This window comes from Rhamphochromis sp. 'chilingali' (assembly GCF_963969265.1).
Source record: "Rhamphochromis sp. 'chilingali' genome assembly, chromosome: 6".
Taxonomy (NCBI): Eukaryota; Metazoa; Chordata; class Actinopteri; order Cichliformes; family Cichlidae; genus Rhamphochromis; species Rhamphochromis sp. 'chilingali'.
Window position 1 is genome coordinate 38,685,404 of NC_137933.1, and position 19,601 is coordinate 38,705,004.

At 40.2% G+C, this 19,601-nt stretch overlaps 1 protein-coding gene across 1 annotated transcript; it reads right to left on the minus strand.

Moving 5' to 3' along the window:
- Positions 1-1,065: 1,065 nt before the first annotated feature.
- LOC308398538 (adhesion G-protein coupled receptor G2-like) lies at positions 1,066-17,979 on the minus strand. The gene is made up of 12 exons (XM_080885216.1): positions 17,949-17,979; positions 17,591-17,732; positions 16,959-17,078; positions 9,072-9,197; positions 8,883-8,928; positions 8,621-8,715; positions 6,482-6,597; positions 5,902-6,170; positions 5,664-5,754; positions 5,258-5,387; positions 2,509-2,665; positions 1,066-1,751 (listed from the first exon to the last, which is right to left on the minus strand). Exons 1-12 carry the CDS (start codon positions 17,963-17,965, stop codon positions 1,669-1,671), a joined length of 1,392 nt encoding a protein of 463 aa, XP_080741342.1. The 5' UTR covers positions 17,966-17,979; the 3' UTR covers positions 1,066-1,668.
- Between the last annotated feature and the right edge of the window lie 1,622 nt (positions 17,980-19,601).

Here is a 19,601-nt window from a genome sequence, read left to right on the forward strand (position 1 = left end):
TCCGGCAGAACCAGGCTCAGGGAGGGGCGGGGCCATCTGCTGGGACCGGTTGGGGTGAGAGAAGGAAGACAGGATAGAAGACATGCTGTGTGTAGTGAAGTAGATTTTGGGGTAGGATTTTACGTGATGTCCGCAAATGCAGCACTAACATCAACGCCTTCCCAGCTGATAATTAGCAGCCTTATAAGAAACAGCTGCGCTTCACTATCACATGGAGGCATTTGGCAGTCTTTTCCCATCCAAGGTGGCTGAGAGCGTTAGGCAGCTAAGCACTGCAGATCTCCTGAAGAAAGCTGCTCATTAGTATTGCCCTTTAGTAGTGATGGCCAAATGAAGCTTTGTGAAGCACTGAAGCTTGTATTGAAAAACGGTTCATTACTCGAAGCTTTTCAACACAGTCCTCTCTGGTGACATCTGGTGCTGTCCATAGACAGGGAAGTAGCGACAGTGACACTGGAAACAGCCAGAAAGCCCAACCCAGTGGCCGCAGAAACCCGACATGCTGGTAATACCCCAGACAGGGATCCATTGCTGTAGGCTCGAGAACTCACTAGCCGGCTGACATATCAGACACAGCGAGATCCAACTGGTGAGTAAACTGGCGAACCGCGGGCAATAGGCCAGGGGAACACAGCCTGCAGCAGCACAGCCACTGAAAGTGAAGGGCCAACTGGCCCTTCTCTACTTGTCAGATACACAGGATGCCAGTAATTTAATCTTTTACTCTGTGTAATAGACATGAAATTAAATAGAATTAAAAACCAAACGAAAACATGTACAGTTTTGCTATTTGAACTATGATATACAATTTAATAATGATACTGAACAAAACTGAGATCTGGGCTTTAGATTGCCAGTAACTATTCTACAAAAATATCAACCCAAAGGTTCTTTTTTTCCTGGAGTGACAGCTATTTTTTCAGTCATAAACTGGGTTAGCAAGAAAAAAATTGTTTGCAATAACGTCTTTATGATTAAACATTGAAAGGCAGCTATTACAATTATTATTGACACCACAGCCTTCAGTGATTCACAATGTTTTTAATATAAAATAAACCTCGAAACAGTCCAATTACAATAGAACATTAGAATGCTGTTCATGCAATTAACATAACAGCCTCCTAAAACACTAAACTAATGGCAGGTGAGTTTCATTTAAAACCTAGATTTGAGCTGGTATATAGAAATGTGAATGTGTGACTTAAGACAGAAAAATAAAAAGAGCAATTTTCTATTGTTATACCTCTGATCTCTGAAAGTGGGTGCAGAAGAGACACTTCATCTATCATCTGTCTTATTCTGGCCTTTCTTTCCTGCTTCGCTATTTCAATTTTTACTCTCAGAAGTGCTCCAAAAATGAAAAAGGCTCAAATGCGTTATCATCATATGTTACATGATCCGGTGGAACGTTAAACCCCTTGTCGCAAAGACTCTGTCTATTCTAATAACAAGAAAACTTCAAAATAAAGTGGAGCTGTTAAAATCTTCCCACTTAATACATTCATGTACATTTTTTAGTCTCAGTCACTGTCTTATCTGATACATTGTTTTATACATGAACTTAAGAAGAAAGAATGTTTCTAATTTATATTACTTTACACATTTTAAAAGGAAACACATAGGCACTTCTTGGGTTACTGGTAGTTGTGTGTGAGCTAGGTGCTGGTGCTACGTTGTTTCACTGCTTGTATTAGTAACTGAGGTTTTAGCCTTTCTCAGTGACATCATAAACCACAGGAAGATGAAGAAACCTGCATGGAACAAGAAAGAGAGAGAGATAAGCAAATGTTTAGACTTTGTACAGGAGATACAATGAGTATGCACATTTGAAAATAAAAGCAGTAAATCAATGCTCAGTCAGGATCTGCAGGATGGAGACGTGATTAGAGGAATGGAGATAGCTGGGGAGAACAAAACATGGCTGAGAAAAGAATCATAACAGACAAGAAAGGAAGAAGAACTCATGACAACAAACAAACACCACAAAAACAAGAATGAAATAAATACAAGGTGCTCGACACACAAGGAAGGGTACACAGAGGGTGATAGAAACTAACAAGAGGCTAAAAAAAACTAAAGAAGGAAAGCACCCAGGACTATAACCAGGAACAGAACTATATAGTAAAACTAGTAGGGTTCAAAATGCAGGATTACCATAAATGACACATTATAATAACACACTTTAATAACATTGCTGCTCATTATTGACACAATTTTAACTTGTCATTTAATATTTTACACATATGTTAATATTAAACAATCTTTAATCACAAAGACAGTTGCCTCGAAGTGCTTTATATTATAAGGCAAAGACCCTAGCATACTGTAATAGAAAGAAAACAGAGAAAACTCCAATCATATGATCCCCCTATGACCAAGCACTTTAGCAACAGTGGGAAGGGAAAACTCCCTTTTAAGAGGGAGAAACCTATCACATAATCCTGGCAGGTAGAATAGCACTAATATGAGCCCAGAACTGAGCCTAACACATAAAATAGTTATACGGACCTTGAAATGAGTTCAGGATACAGAAGAGGTAGAGGCCAACAGTGGTCAGGTAGCCAAAAGAGAAGAAGACCAGGCCCCAGGTAATGCCAAGCAGAGTCATGACTCCCAGCAGGGTACAAATGTCTTTCTTTGCTCTGTCACAGTTACTCTGCCCAAACTGATTGGCCAAATATACAATTACACACAGATAGATAAATGTGTTTGAAGAAACATTTTTACTTATCAAGGTATGTGTTGCTTTTCCTTTGTAAATAAATGACTACAAATATAATGCATTGCTCAAAATAATTAGAGGAACAACATAACAGCAACAATGGCAAAAGAACATCTCATTGGGAAAAAAATCAATGCTGAAATGGACTGGTTAATGTGTTAGACGCGAAAGGATGCCATGCTATTTGAATAAAAATAATATTATCGACCTACACAGGTCTAAATTCACAGTAAGCCCAAACAATAAATGGAAAAATGATGCAACAGGCTTATTAGTTTTGCTGAAACTTCATTTCAGCCCCTCAAAGTGGTTCTTAGTAGTTTGTAGGCTCCCATGTGCTTATACGTATGTCTGGCAACATGCACATGCTCCTAATGAGATGATGGATGTCTTTGGGGAAATCCTCCCAGATCACCAGGGAATCATTAAACACTTGGACAGTTGAGCTGCAAATTGGCAGCATCGGATGGACCAAAAACACAATGTCCCAGAGGTGTTCTGTTGAATTTAGGTCAGATGTGTGTGGGGGCAGTGAATATTATCAGTTCCTTCATCCGACAGTAACTGTTTGCACACTCTCATCACATGAGGCCAAAATTGTCATGTGCCAGGAGGATCCAAGGGCCCAATGCTCCAGTTTAGGGTTGACAATGGGGCCAAGGATTTCAGTTTTATTTGTCATATGCAAGTTAGCACAGGGTCAACATTGGGTCAACATTTTAATAATAAAATGTATTTGACAAGCAGCAGACAGTCCCTCAGCGACAGATAGAGATCTCTCATTCCTGTAGTGTGTGTGTGTACACCTAATGGCAGTCAGGGTTCCTGTTGTTAATTTCATTAATACAGACGTCGACAAAATTGTTGGTACCCTTCGGTCAATGAAAGAAAAACTCACAATGGTCACAGAAATAACTTTAATTTGCCAAAAGTAATTATCAATAAAAAAAAAATCTATAAATCTTAACCAATGAAAGCCAAACATTGCTTTTCAACCCTGCTTCAACTGAGTTATTTCAAAAATAAATGGATGAAACAGGCCTGGACAAAAATGATGGTACCCACAACTTTATATTTTGTTCCACAACCTTTTGAGGCAATCACTGCAATCAAATGATTCCTGTAACTGTCAATGAGACTTCTGCACCTCTCAACAGGTATTTTGTCCCACTCCTCATGAGCAAACTGCTCCAGTTGTTTCCAGTTTGAAGGGCACCTTTTCCAGATTGCATGTTTCAGCTCCTTCCAAAGATGATCAATAGGAATGAGGTCAGGGCTCATAGAAGGCCACTTTAAAATAGTCCAAAGTTTCCCTCTTAGCCATCCTTGGGTGTTTCTAGCTGTGTGTGTTGTCCCGTTGTAAGACCCATGACCTGCGACTGAGACCAAGCTTTCTGACACTGGCCAGCACATTTCTCTCCAGAAGCCAACCTTTGTGGCTTGTCAACATGTAGTTTGGCATATTCCAGCCTGACTTTTTTATGATTTGTTTTCAACAATTGTGTCCTCCTTGGTTGTCTCCCATGTAGCCCACTTTGGCTCAAACGACAGTGCGATCTGACACTGATGTTCTTTGAGCATGAAGTTCAGCTTGGTTCTCTTTAGAAGTCTTTCTGGGCTCTTTTACCATTCAGGTTATCCGTCTCTTGGACTTGTCATAAAATTTCCTCCTGCGGCCACGTCAAGGGAGGTTGGCTACAGTCGCATGGATCTTAAATTTCTGAATGACATGGGCAACTGTAGTCACAGGAACATCTAGCTGCTTGGAGATGGTCTTATAGTCTTTACCTTTAACATGCTTGTCTATGATTTACTTTCTAATCTCCTGAGACAACTCTTTCTTTTACTTCCTCTGGTCCATGTTGAGTGTGGTACACACCATGTCACCAAACAACACAGTGACAACCTGGAGTCATAGGCACACTGACTGATTACAAGATTGTAGACACCTGCGATGGTGATTAGTGGACACACCTTGGATTAACATGTCCCTTTGGTCACATCATTTTTATTCTTTCCTAGGAGTACCATCATTTTTATCCAGGCCTGTTTCATGCATTTATATGTTAAATAACTCAGTTGAAGCAGGGTTGAAAAGCAATGTTTGGCTTTCATTGGTTAAGATTTATAGATTTTTTTTTTTTATTGATAATTACTTTTGGCAAATTAAAGTTATTTCTGTGACCATTGTGAGTTTTTCTTTCATTGTCCGAAGGGTACCAACAATTTTGTCGACGTCTGTATCAAAGCAGTTGAAACTGATTAAGAACATTTAATAACTTCCTTTCCTACTTAAATGATCAGATCAATATTTTCATAGAATTTACTTTGACTTAAACGCTAACAGACAGCCCATCCTACAGTCTAACCTTTAAAAGGAAGCTATGCATATTAAATAAAAATTAATGGTGGTGACGAGGGATGGTCTTCATTTTTGTTGTTAAATAGACTAATTTCTTGTTGCGTTTTGAGATTTCACAGAACATATTGACATAGAAAACATCAATTTCAATAGCAACATAAAACTGCCTGTACCTCTGTGCTTTTGCGTAGAATCAAGACACGTCTGATTGTCGCTCCAAACATAAACATGTTAAAGAGGAACACCAAGCTGAACAGTCCCACTGTAGTTCCCATCTTTACATAGTTATTGGTTATATAGCATCTAAAAAAAAAAAAAAAGGGAGTGTAGGTGATCCGTGTTTTAGTCTCTTACTCTGTGAAATTAAAAAGTACATTTTGTACTTCATAGAGGTGTTATCGCAGATGATTTAGATACATGTGGTTAAATATACCAGAAACTTCTCAGTATTTTAATTTTGGTGAAACTGGGTTTGCTGCCTAATGTTTATGTTACATTTATGACAAAGGACTACAGTGTGAACATGCCAAGATACAGAAAGTATGATGCATATTTATTTTATGAATAAATATGAATTACATTGCAGTTTTGTTGGAGCTGTCCAGAGGGACTTGGCCATAAAAGCCTCTGTCAATGATCACCACCACTGACACAATGACTGCAGCAACACCTGAAACACAAGAACTGAACAGTTATACAATATAAAGCATCTTGAGGTGACTGTTGTTGTGATTTAGCGCTATATGAATAAAATTGAATTGAATTATTCTGATGATGATTATGATAAACAGCTTCATGCCTAAATTATTCCACTCACCCCATCCCACCACACTGAGTTTGAGCAGGTATCTCTTGATGTAGATGTTGAAGACTTTGACTAAGAGAAGGTAGAGGTGGAATCCCTCCAAGGCCATCCAGATGAAAGTGGCCAGCAGAGAGTAGTGAAGGGCAAGAGCCATGTATAAACAGAGCCCAGAGGAGGACACTGCTGCCGCTGCTTGATTGGGCAGGAAGTGTAGGTTGAGGAGGATAAGTGCAATCACGAGGCTGATGTGAACCCTCATAGAAACATCTTCTCTGACTTTTCTGGCAAATACAGGAGTTGTGATTCATGGTACGTGACAACTTTCAAGCAGATTATTTGGTCATATTTTGTTTGGGAAAAAAATGGAAAATCCAGTAAGGAAGAAAGAAGGAAAGAGAATAAAGACAATACAGATGAGAAACGATGGGATTAGAGGAAAAAGATTAAAATAATGCAAAAAAAAGACAAAAGGATAATTGACAATAAGTGAGAAAATGCTGAAGAGTTGATGGGAGCAGGAGAGGAGGATGCTATTAGAAATAGGGAGGATTAAGTTTTGAAGGATGTCATCAATCAGAAAACAGATAATTACCTATTTGTGATGAAGAGAAAAACAGTGATGACGAGGGTAAAAAGAGACAGACTACAGCCAATCAGAGTGATGTATGTTAAAATCTCCTGGTCTTTAGGTGATGGGGAAGCAGTGACCTGTGGAGAAAATGCACTTTCACATTATTTTGCAGCATCTCCATTGTGAGTTAAAATTCAAAACAAAAAGACACACAAAGTATAAAGAGCTGATGTATATTAGAGAAAAATTACACAGATAAGATGGGGACAAATCAATTAAACAATGAACATTGGATGAGTACAGATGGCACTAACAGAGGAATAAAGATTACAGTCATGAGTTGTAAAGTGAGCATTTGTAGCAGGAAAAGATGACTATGTGGAGATTTTTGTTTTGGCATCTAGTGGTAGTATCAGGAATGATACAGATCAAGGGCATCTTTCTATTTTGACAGAGTATCATTTTAAGCATGCAGTAATGTTAGTATCATGAAAGTCACCCCTCATTTCTTTGTATTTAGCTTCTAAGGATTCTTCTTATAATTTTATTTTAAACTAGTTTGTATCATTGTTACTAGCAGTTTGTTGGAAAACAACAGGTTTTTTTCCCATTTCTTCAGTTCATCCTATGAAAAATGGCAAAAGTAGCACAGGTTTAAGGGCATTGAATAATATATTTGCACCAACAAACTGATTCCAAACAAGCTTTTAGCAAATACACTATTCATGTTCCTAAAGTTAATCTAACTTTCAATTTATGTTTTTTTCCTATGGGTCCCAAACCATATAGTTCTGTGACCTTGATCTACAACATACAAATGAAAAGGAAAAAAGAGATTAGGATGGGTAACAGAAGTAAAGGAAGAAAAGTACTGTAATATCGTTAAAAACACTCCAGGGTTGAAATGTTGAATTTCCAAGTTTTTCAGTAAATGCTCTATAAATCATTAAAATAATCAAAGTTAGTTTAATTTAGGACGTGATTTCTTATGATGGTTAAACTTTGAATTAAAGGACTTAGGAACAGATTAAATTCAGTGAATGTCTTCCAGTGTTGGGCAAGTTACTTTGAAAAAGTAATTAATTATAGTTACTTCTTCAAAAAAGTAACTGAGTTAGTAACTGAGTTACAGTTTGCCTTGAAAAACTATTTACTTTGCCTTGTTTGGTATCATCCTTTTCAGCACAACCTCACGTGTCTGAATTTAAAGTTATGTTTTCATTTCGACATACTGTATTAACACAACTGATCTACAATCAGACAAAAAACAAAATCCGAATAGAAAAAGTTAAATTTTTTACTGTAACAACCACAAACATGTTTAATGAATCGTATTTCATAAATTTAAATGCAAATATAAATGGTCAATTTTAAAATCCTATGCACAAGTTTTGCAAACAACAAAGTTATTTGCAGCCATTTACCTTTTACCTTGATTTTTTTTATAACCATTTCAAACTATTAACATAACAATCAGGTGTTCTGCATTGAATAAGATGCCACACAAATTATTTGTGCCACTCCAAATATTTCTGTCCACTACAAAGGAGAACATCACAGCCTGATACCTGCAGGTCTGACAGCAGCAGGTATATCACTCCTGTTTTCTACCTATATCATTTTTGATTGGTCGACATGGTGCATTTTACACCAACACGAAAGGGCAGGTTTTTTTTTTTTTTTTTGGTAATAAGCAGAGAGTGCTTGCTAGCTCTGTCCTTAGACAGTAAATGTAACAAAACTATTGATGAAAAAAAACAAGCGTATATATTAGACTGTTAGTAACGCCGTTACTTGTAATGCCGTTATTCCCATCACTGATGTCTTCACAAAGACAGAGAAACACATCTGTGTTTTTATGTTTGCCTCTCCACACACACAGTGTCACTACTGGGGGAAAAAGTAACACAGACCAACTTTTTACCGAAGCATGAGAAACATATAGTTAAACTATGTCAAACTCAGCATGAACGTGCTGGATTATTAGTAACACACCTGCCAACTGAAGAAGATCAGAAAATGGTTGTTAAGATAAATGAAGAGAGATTTCACATTTTATTACTGAGGTGTTTGTCAATATTTTGTTGATGAAGTATTATTTAGTCTAAAGACACATAATTCTTGAATTAGACTTTTTATAATGAATATGTTGACTCCTACCAGGAGCACAGCAAAGTATGTGAGATGGTCACAGGAACAGGTGAGATGATTTTCACCACGTGTCCATAGGGTAATGCAGCCATCCTGACTGAAATCTGATAAGTCAAACAAAGAGATCAGTTATGCATAAGATGCTATTACATCCAGGTCATATCAGCGCATCTTTGTGATTTTGAGAAAAACCACAAACAACAATGACTCCGGTTTATAAAATAAATATTCATGTTAGACACTAATGATAATGTGAAGCTTGGTTACTCACTTTTTCTTGACAAGTTAAAGAAGTGGCACAAGGCGTTTTGGGTTTCCTATGTCACAGAAATATTACATGTTAACATGTTTTTTATTATACATACCTAATTTATGTGAATTTGTTGAATATAAAATGTATTTAATAATATAACGCTAACAGGCCAAAATAGAGTAAATGATAAAATTCAGAAGCAGTTACATTTATTTTCTTGGTAAGGTTGATGGTGATGTTGACACGCTGCTGTAGTCCTGATATGTTCTTGCCCTCCACACTCAGGCCAACCAGTGCTTGATCATACACTTCATATTGGGATCCTAAAATCCTCTACAATAAAACACAAATTCATCAGTTGGTTTTCACAAGAAAGATTAATCTAAGCTTTGTCTATTCAGAAATACATCTACTATTATTTGCATCATATTTAAAGGTGTTGTTGATTTTTCCCTTAGGCATAAACCTTCTTACATAAAACTGCATATTAAATTGTATTTACTGTAATCACATTTTATGCATTATTGCAAAGAGCTAAAGAGCATCTATTTCTGCACAGTTGGTTGAATGTGCCACATCCTGTTTTGTAAAATATTACGGCCTGTGTGAAAGCTGAACTCTTAATATCTCCATATTTAAAAACAAAATGTAAAAAAATAATGGTAAATGGATTTGTTCTTATATAGCAATTTTTTACTCTGAATACTTAACGTGCTTTATATTCGCACTTTCATTAATAATTATTTTCATTTACACTCATTAATACTCTGATGGATACATCAGAGAGCAACTTGTGGTTACTATGTGCCCAACGATATTTGGCTCACAGACTGGAGCAGACAGGGATCAAACTGCCAACCTTAGGAGGTGACCTGCTCTACCTCCTGAGCTACAGCCACTGGCCCTGTTGTGTGTTTCTTCTTATCACTAAAATTGGAGCGGCTCCCAAAGGGGTCTTTAAATTTATAAGCTCAACATTAGAAAAGTTTAGAAACTAATGCACTGTTACTCACATCATCAGCATTTTTAAAATAAATAAATGACTGCACTATTATATCACTAAATTAAACATTAAATTAATGTTCCTGTAGTGAAAACGTTGACATATTCCACGTTTTCACCACAGTTTACTTAAACATTAGCTCATTGAGTCATAAGGTATGATGTTGAAAACAAACTTATTATGTCATGAGGGTCCTCTATCTGCATGATTTACAAAAATTTTAAATTCAAAAAAAAAGAAAAAAACCCAAAACACACTGGATATAAAATATTCTGAATACACAGCATACTAAAGGATCAGTACAAAAACAGTTTCTGCACACTAACAATACAATACAGCACCTGTGAAGTTGACTGCAAGTTCATATTTAGAGTGATCATGTTACGTCTGGCATAGCAGACGTGTGGAGTTGGAGAATATGACCCAAGATGCAACTTCTGATGAGAGTGAGCTTTATTTTATAAAGTGTGTGAAAACAAACAGAAACGGCGAGGCGAGAATACAACCTAAACTGGAAAAACTAACAAAACAAACCTGAAACCAAAAACAGAGATGCAGGGAGCCACCGAGAGAAAACATGAGACGGCGGGAGATCACACAGACGAACCAGCAACACACACGAAAACACAGGGCTTAAATACACACAGGGCAATCAGGGAATGGGAAACGCGGCTGGGATTAGTTGGACATAACGAGACAAGGGGAAGCGAAACTAGAAACACTGACAAGAGGCACAGACCTTCAAAATAAAACAGGAACTCACACATGCAAAGCCACAGACTAAGAAACACGGACTTTACACAGAGGAATACACAGGAAGAAATGACTAAACACTAAACTGAGGAAGAACAGAACCAAAATACATCACAATAATAGAAAACACAAAACGCTGGGTCAAAAGACCCAGGATCATGACAGATTATGCAAAATGGAATTGTAACAGAAGTACTCCAAAAGAATTTTTAAGAACAGCATAGAAACTTTTTAAACTGAATTTCAAATTCAATTATTTTCGCACTCATAATAATTTGTTGTGTTTCTCTTACTAGTATGATGTGCAGAGATCAGAGCACAGTCCATTTGAATTCCTTGGTAAAATTATATGATCGTAACATGAAAATGATGACTCTGCTGCTCTACCAGTAATACTAATAACAACAATCCACTAATTTTCATATATTTCCAGGCAAGAGAACATACTCGTTACAGAATAAGATTGACGAACTGTGCGCTCTGAACAACCACAGACTATACCGTGAGTGCAGCTTGTTTATCTTCACGGAGACGTGGCTAACCGAGCTAATGCCGCAGGCTAACGTAGACCTATGCGGTTTCACATCCTTGAGAGCCGATAGGGACACGCAGGCCAGCGGAAAAAGCAGAGGTGGGGGACTCATTGTTTACGTTAACAACAGATACTGTAACCCTGGACACGTCTCCGTTAAAGTTTCGGTATGCCGTCCGGACCTGGAGCTGCTAGCTGTTAGCTTGCGGCCATATTATCTACCTCGGGAGTTCAGTCATGTGATCTGTGTGTGTGTTTACATCCCTCCGAGGGCCGACGCAACAGCTGCCTGTGAGAAAATACACACAGTCACAGCAAGACTTCAGACACAAAACCCCGAGGCTTTCATTATTATATCTGGAGACTTTAACCATGCCACACTGGACTCTACTCTGGCTGCTTTTCACCAGTTTGTGAATTGTCCCACAAGGAGCAACAGGACAATTGACCTACTGTATGCTAATGTGAGAGATGCATACAGAGCCACCCCCCTCCCCCCACTAGGGAAGTCAGACCACAACCTGGTTTACCTACAGCCACAATACACACCCCTCGTCCAAAGGCAGCCTGTCACAACGCGCTCCATCCGGAGATGGACCCCAGAAAAGGAGGATGCTCTGAGAGACTGCTATGACACCACAGACTGGGATGTGCTCCTGAGCCCACATGGTGAGGACATAGAGGGGGCGACACACTGTCTTACAGACTACCTCAACTTTTGTGTGGACACAGTCGCCCCTGCTAAGACGGTACGGTGTTATCCTAATAACAAACCGTGGGTAACACAGGAAGTCAAAGCTGTCCTCAACATGAAGAAGAAGGCTTTCAGGAGCAAAGTGAAGGAGGAGATGAAAGCAGCACAGCGGGAGGTGAAACGCTGCCTGAGGGAAGCAAAGGACACCTACAGGAGGAAGGTGGAGCAGAAGTTGGAGAGGAACAATATGAGGGAGGTCTGGAATGGTGTGAAAACCATCACAGGCCACAACACCAAGAAAAGCACAGTGGGGGGGACTGTGGAGAAGGCAAACGAACTCAACAACTTCTTCAACAGGTTTGACCAGCCCACAACCCCCCCACCCTCACCTTCACTACAGAGTCCTCTCCCCACTCTCCTGCCTCCCTCGCTTCCCCCCCTTCCTGACACCATGACACCCCCCTCCTCCAATCCCTCTCTCAGCAGCAAGACATCTCCCCCCCTCCCCTCCTCCCAAACATCTCACAGTGTCACAGTGGATCAGGTCAGGAGGCAACCGAGGAAGCTTCGCCCCAGAAAGGCAGCAGGCCCAGACAAGGTGTGTCCTAGGATGCTAAAGGCGTGTGCTGCTGAACTTGGGGAGCCGCTACAACGAGTCTTCAACCTCAGTCTGCGACTGGGGAGAGTGCCCGCCCTATGGAAGACATCCTGCATCGTCCCGGTCCCCAAAAAGAACCGGCCCAATGAGCTGAATGACTTCCGACCGGTGGCACTGACGTCACATCTTATGAAGACTCTAGAGCGGCTCTTCCTCAACTTCCTCCGACCACAGGTACAACATGCCCAGGACCCACTACAGTTTGCATACAAGGCGGGTGTCGGAGTGGAGGATGCCATCCTGTACCTCCTACACAGAGCCCACTCACACCTGGATGGGGGAAAAGGCACGGTCAGGATACTGTTTCTTGACTTTTCCAGTGCCTTTAATACCATCCGGCCCTGTATGCTTCAGGAAAAACTGAACAGGATGGAGGTGGACCCCTGCCTGGTGGCTTGGATCTCCGACTACCTCACCGACAGACCACAGTACGTCAGGCTGAAGGACATCACGTCTGGCACTGTGGTCAGCAGCACAGGAGCACCACAGGGAACTGTGCTGTCCCCTCTTCTCTTCACCCTGTACACCTCTGACTTCTGCTACAACTCTGAATTATGCCATATTCAGAAGTTTGCAGATGACACGGCCATCATGGGGTGTATCTGGGATGATCAGGAAGAGGAGTACAGAAGTCTGGTGAGGAACTTTGTCGCATGGAGTCACACAAACCACCTGCAACTCAACACCTCAAAGACTAAGGAACTGGTTGTGGACTTTGGGAGGTCCAGAGAAGGTCCACTGCCGGTTCAGATAGAGGGGGAGGAGGTGGAGGTGGTCAACAAGTACAAGTACCTCGGGCTGTGGGTGGACAATAAACTGGACTGGTCATGCAACACAGAGCACCTGTATAAAAAAGCCCAAAGCCGACTGTACTTCCTCAGGAGGCTGAGGTCTTTTAACATCTGCAGGAAGCGCCTGAGGATGTTTTACCAGTCGGTGGTTGCTGGAGTACTTTTCTATGCTGTGGTGTGCTGGGGGAGCAGCACAGCAAAGAGGGACTCATCCAGGCTGGAGAAACTGATCAGGAAGGCTAGCTCTGTGGTCAGCATGAAGCTGGACACTCTGGTGACAGTGGCAGAGAAAAGGACATTAAAGAAACTGATGGACATTATGAACAATGCCAGGCATCCTCTGCACACGGCCATAAACAATCAGAAGAGTCTGTTCAGTGACAGGTTGCTTCTCCCCAAGACAAGAACTAACAGACTTAAAAACTCCTTTGTCCCACACGCCATCAAACTGTTTAACTCCTCTCTGGAGGGGAGAGGGAGGGGAAACAGGAGGACAAAGGAGGGGGGAACAACTAAGCTGTAGTGCCTCTTCACCTCACTGTACAATACCTTGTGCAATACTTTTTGTAAATAGTCAACAGTGCAATAGACTCAATACTTGAAATGTGCAATTCACTTGTATTTTTATTTTTTATTCCTATTTATTCTATTTATCCCCTTTGTATATTTTATTTATATTTGTCTCTGTATTTATATGTGTGTGTGTGTATGTATGTGTGTGTGTATGTATGTGTGTGTGTGTGTGTGTGTGTGTGTGTATATGTGTATGTGTGTGTGTGTGTGTGTGTGTGTGTGTGTGTGTATATATATATATATATATATATATATATGTATATGTATATATATATATATATATATATATATATATATATATATATATATATATATATATATATATATATATGTATATATATGTATATATATGTATATATATATATATATATATATATATATATATAAATAAAAAACAATTCTGTAACTGTAACTTCGGTCGTTGCTGTGCTTTTTGGAAGTCGAATTTCCCAGAGGAACCCACCCGAGGGATTAATAAAGTTCTATCTTATCTTATCTTATCTCTCTTACTCCAATAAATAGCACTATTAAATCATTGAGACCTGAAGTGTCTACAATTTATTTCAATATAATGCAGAGATTTACTAGAAAACATTGGGGCCTGGCATTCATGTGGACTTGTTACTTGAGCACCTTGGTGTCACGGTCTGCGGAGGGTGGACCGTGTGTGGGAGTGGAAGGATCCAGGTGCAGACACAGACGAGGAGACTGTACTGAACTTGAAATGAAAAGCGAGCCTTAAACCAACCAACAATAAAACCCCAACAAGGACCCCAGACCAAACATGAGCAGAGAAAAAAAAAAAAGAAAAGAAAAAAGGTCAAGAAAGCATAACTTTGAAGGTTCAAGGTACGCAGTTCAAAACAAGATGGTTCTGGAGGTCGACCCAGAGGTCAGCAAGACAAGAGTCCATGAAGCTTCCATTCCAAAGGTCGACCCGACGGCTGACAACACAAGAGTCCAAAGCAAAACTGCTCCTGAGGCTGGCTGCACGAAAAGCACCGGCGACGGAGGCTCAGGAGGATGTCTATGACACCACAGATGGCCTGAAAAGTTGCTACCGACCGTGCGGTGCTGGTACGTGGCCGCCAACCGTGCGATGCTGGACTTGCATGGGCCAGATGGCGACGGATCAGGTGGTGTTGATGGTGGCACTGAGGGCTGAACGAGCCCCACAGACCCTCCAGCATTGGCAGATGGCTGGACAGGCCCCTTGGAACCTCCAGCTGGCGAAACATGAGGCTGGACAGGCCCCTCAGGCCCCCCAGCTGACTTGACCTGATGCTGGCTGGGTTCTCTGGCTGGAGCAGATGCAAGGCCAGACGGTGTGGAAACCTCTGGCTGAGGCGAAGTTAGCTGGATCTCTGTGAAATGGACAGCCAGCTCGGGTTGCCTTTCAGGCTCCGGCAACACATAGTCTATTGTGGGCTGGATTGGCTTGCCTGAGCCCTCGGTGAAAGTTGCTGCAGACTGTGGGGACAGCACGCACGAGGTCTCAGTAGAGACAGAACACTGAGACAGCCCAGCAGAGCTCCCAGGGGAAGCAGCTGAGGTGGGCTGAGAGAATTCAGTAGAGCTCTCAGGCGATAGAAAACGAAACGAGAAACGAGGCAGGCGACAGGTGGTCAGACCGAGACAGTGAGGGCGAGTGGCTGGCCCCTGGCGGAGACGTGGATTCAGAGGACTCCGGGTTGGAGTGCAGCCTCAGCAAGTCGACCCAAATCCCCTTGGGGCCGTGAGGCAGTGATGCTGAGCACTGAGGCAAGGCAGCGCCCCTGACAGCTTGAGCTAGCACGTGGGCACGGAGCCCCTCTTTTAGCGGGGCTAGAGAATCAAAAGTTTCCACAAGTTGCGTCATCTGGCTGAGGCGCGGCTCTTTTAGAGAGGTGGCGTCCGCAGCCACCAATCCAATGCTCACTGCCATAGGATCCCTGGACCCGCAGATGGAATCGCAGATGTGGCGGAGCCTCCCCAGCTCCTCCCCAACCTCCTTTGGATTGTCTACCGGAACTGACATGGTCGAGTCGTACTATCACGGTCTGCGGGAGGCGGGCCGGGTGTGGGAGTGTGAGGATCCAGGTGCAGACACAGACAAGGAGACAGTACTAAACTTGAAATGAAAAGTGAGCCTTGATTTTGGCTGATTAACGTGGCAAACAACAGAAAGCAGGCAAAACAAAACTAAAAGCTGAAATGGGAAAACTAAAAACTGACACAGGGAAGGCTAAGACAAGGTGACAATAATGAATATGACTGAGTCAGCTATAAACAGGACTCTGTGCTGGAACATGAAACCACTATGAAACGTATACATGAAAGCAACAGGACCAGCACGGAGTCCTGAAACCTGACATAACTTGGGGAAGTTAAATAGACGACTCAACCCTGACTGAAAGAAACACAAAGACTAAATACACACAAGGGATGATCAAGGGAAGTGGCCACACATGGGAGCACAGCTGAAACACATGAACCCAATGACAGGACAGCGGAAGTGAAACTAAATACAATGAACAAAGAACACTGGAGTCTTTCAAAATAGAACAGGAAACATGGAGATGTAAACATGACACATGGGGAACCTGATAAACCATGAACTAAACTGCAAACTACGCATGACCGAATAACTAGATAACTGAAAAGAAACTCGAATACAGATGAAATAACAAAATAACATGAAACTCAGAAACACTGGGTCACATGACCCAAGACCATGACACCAGTCATTGATCTAAGCCCACACATTAAAGTCACTGCGCCTCCTCAGCTGATACATTTCAACTGTAAGTTATTGTGATTCATGTTGTGTGGTAATGGAAAACTTGTGGAGAATAAGTTACTGCAGTGCAATTTTACTTTAATTATTTTATTAGTGGTTCAGCATTTAAGATAGTTGTATAGCATGACCCATGACAATTGTAAAATAAAAAATAAAAATGTAATGTTGAGGATAATGTGCACTCAAAGTCAGCATTTCTGGTGCATATGTCTAGTTCATATGGTCTGCAAACAAAGAAGTTGAGTTAGCATTGTGAAATCTATGTACATACACAAAATGTAAATTTTATAACACAAAATCATTTCCCTGACCTGTTTCTTTTCAGGCCACTTGAGCTTGAGGAACACAATCGTGTTGTTCAGTCCAGGATTCAGTTCTTTCGGCAGCTGAACACTAACTGTTCTGCTTGGAAGATGATCATATGATATTTCCTATATTATCAAACAAGAAGAGAAACATTCATTCATGTGAATGCCTGTAATAACACAATGAAACTCTCAACTAAGACTGATGGGTATGATTTCTTTGTTGCAAAAAAACTAAGATAATGTTCTGACAATGAATATTAGGAAAATAATTAAATATATTTAAGCATCTAATCTGGAACTACATAACACATCATTAAGATTCATACTCTTTGAAGCAGCACCAAATTTTAATCTATAAAGTAAATGTTGAGGTGCTACATAGCAAAAGTAATAATATACAACCTGTTTTGTTGCTTATGAAAAATGTAAGCAATATACATGTACACTGTTTGTATCCTATTGATTTCCCAATGTCAAACATTCCATCTTTTTTTTCTTCAGTGATAATAAATATTTTCATATAAAAAAAAATCATAACCAGAAAGTGAATGTATGTATGCACATCCTTTTAAAGCAAGTTAGTTACTGTCACAATCATTTTTAAATTAACATGAAATCAGATTTTTTTTAAATACCTTATCACTCGCATGAATATCAAAGCCGTTGAACATGTCATTGGGTTCATACTGGAGAGCAACAACATGGTCAGAAGTCATTGATAAATGGCTCCCGTTTATTTTTCCTTTCGCTATGAAATCTTCTAGTTCCTCAATTGCGCTTGTGGAAAAGGACAAGAAAATATTAGCGTGACTCATTTTGCTGTCTCTCATTAATTCTTATACTACATACATAAGGTATACTTAAGGTATATACTTAAGGTATATACATACTATATACCTTAAAATCTTAACTCTGTGTTGTACTCCTACGTACATAAAACTCCAAACAATTGAAATAAAAAAGTGTGCTGTGATTTGGAATGAGAGTGTTTACTTGATAGTGTCATCCATGCTTCCAGTTTCCAAAATGTTGTCTACATAGTTCATACAGCAGCAGGAATCATCTGTAAAATAACATCAATTTTCACATTTTTACTACATTCAATATATTAATTTAATATCTAAAAGTCCTACAGGAGTTCTCACATTTTCACCTGTAAACTCTGGTACATTTTTTATTTACTGTATTACCCAAGAACAAAGATGCGTGGGAGAGACACTTCAAACCTAAAGCATAGAAACAAGCATCTTAGTCACAGGTCAGTCACAAGCCCCGAGTTCTTTTTAAAATGTTTAATTCTGTGATTAACACCTGTGCCACTGTTCCCATGGAGACTTCCTCTGCACTTTATTAAAAGAATATCTGCTTTACGGTCTCCACATTCACAGGCAGTGTTTGACCTAGATCTTCTCTCTAAGCACTCAGCTCATTTTCATCAGTTTGAGCCTGTGACTTTTTCTGTCTTAACGGAAGTAATTGATCATTTAAGACCTTCTAATACCCCTCAGGATATTCTTCCTTCTCGCCTTTTCAAGGAAGCTCTTCACATTATTGGGCCTAATGTTTTACTCTTATTAAATTCCTTGTCATTAGGTTGTGTACCAGCTGCTTTCAACATGCTGTTGTGCAACCCATTATTAAGAAGAAAAATCATAATCCAAATGTTCTTTTTTAACTACAGGCCAGTTTCTAAACTCTCTTTTATGTCCAGAATTTTGGAAAAGGTAGTTTTTTAGCAACTTCAGACCTTTTTAGATGATCATGGCATTTGGGAAGGGTTCCAATCTGGTTCTCATCACAGTACTGAAATTGCACTTTTAAGAATTTTTAATGATCTTCTTTTAACTGTCGACACGCACAACGAGAGAGTAAACCTCAAGTAGTCTAAGGAGCTTGGAAAGAAAAGCATCTGGACTTCTTTAAGTTGCTTGAAGACGTTTCAAATGACATCCGAGAAGCTTCTTCAATTCTAAGGTCAAATGGTGGAGAGTTCCAGATTAAAGCCCTATGGGACTCTCCACCATTTGACCTTAGAATTGAAGAAGCTCCAGATGCTTTTCTTTCCAAGCTCCTCAGACTACAATGACCTGGATGACTGAGAACCTTCACAGACAAACCTCAAGTAGGCTACTTCTGAAAGTTTTGGTGTTTTTCTAGAAAGGCAGCTAATTTTGTGTTACTTTTCAAGTACCTTGATGATTTCAAGTGTTAATAATCAAAGACAGTATTTTGGCTGCTGCGTAGACTCACAACTTAGGAATAAAAAAAAATGCATACAGCAGACATAAATTTAATTTAAAAAATGTAATTTATTCAAATCCGACATCTGCGTTGAGATTTAGGTTGTGAGAGCGTCTGTGTTGAATGGAGAAGTTTACTCTGACGCCTCTGTCTTTTTAAATGGAGGGACAGTTACTGTGTTTGTATATGTAAGCATGTAAAAACTAGATTAACAGCAACAGCAATTTGTCTATATCCGCCATTGTAGAAATTAATCTCATGTAAACAATAACCTGGCGCACAGCATAACGTCAAAAAAGGCAAACACCTTTGATGTTGCGTGACTAAAGCGGTGTCTCAAATCAGGGGCTGCATCCTTTAGAGGACCTGGCCTTCGTGGTCTTCACGTGGGCCAGGTCCTCCAAA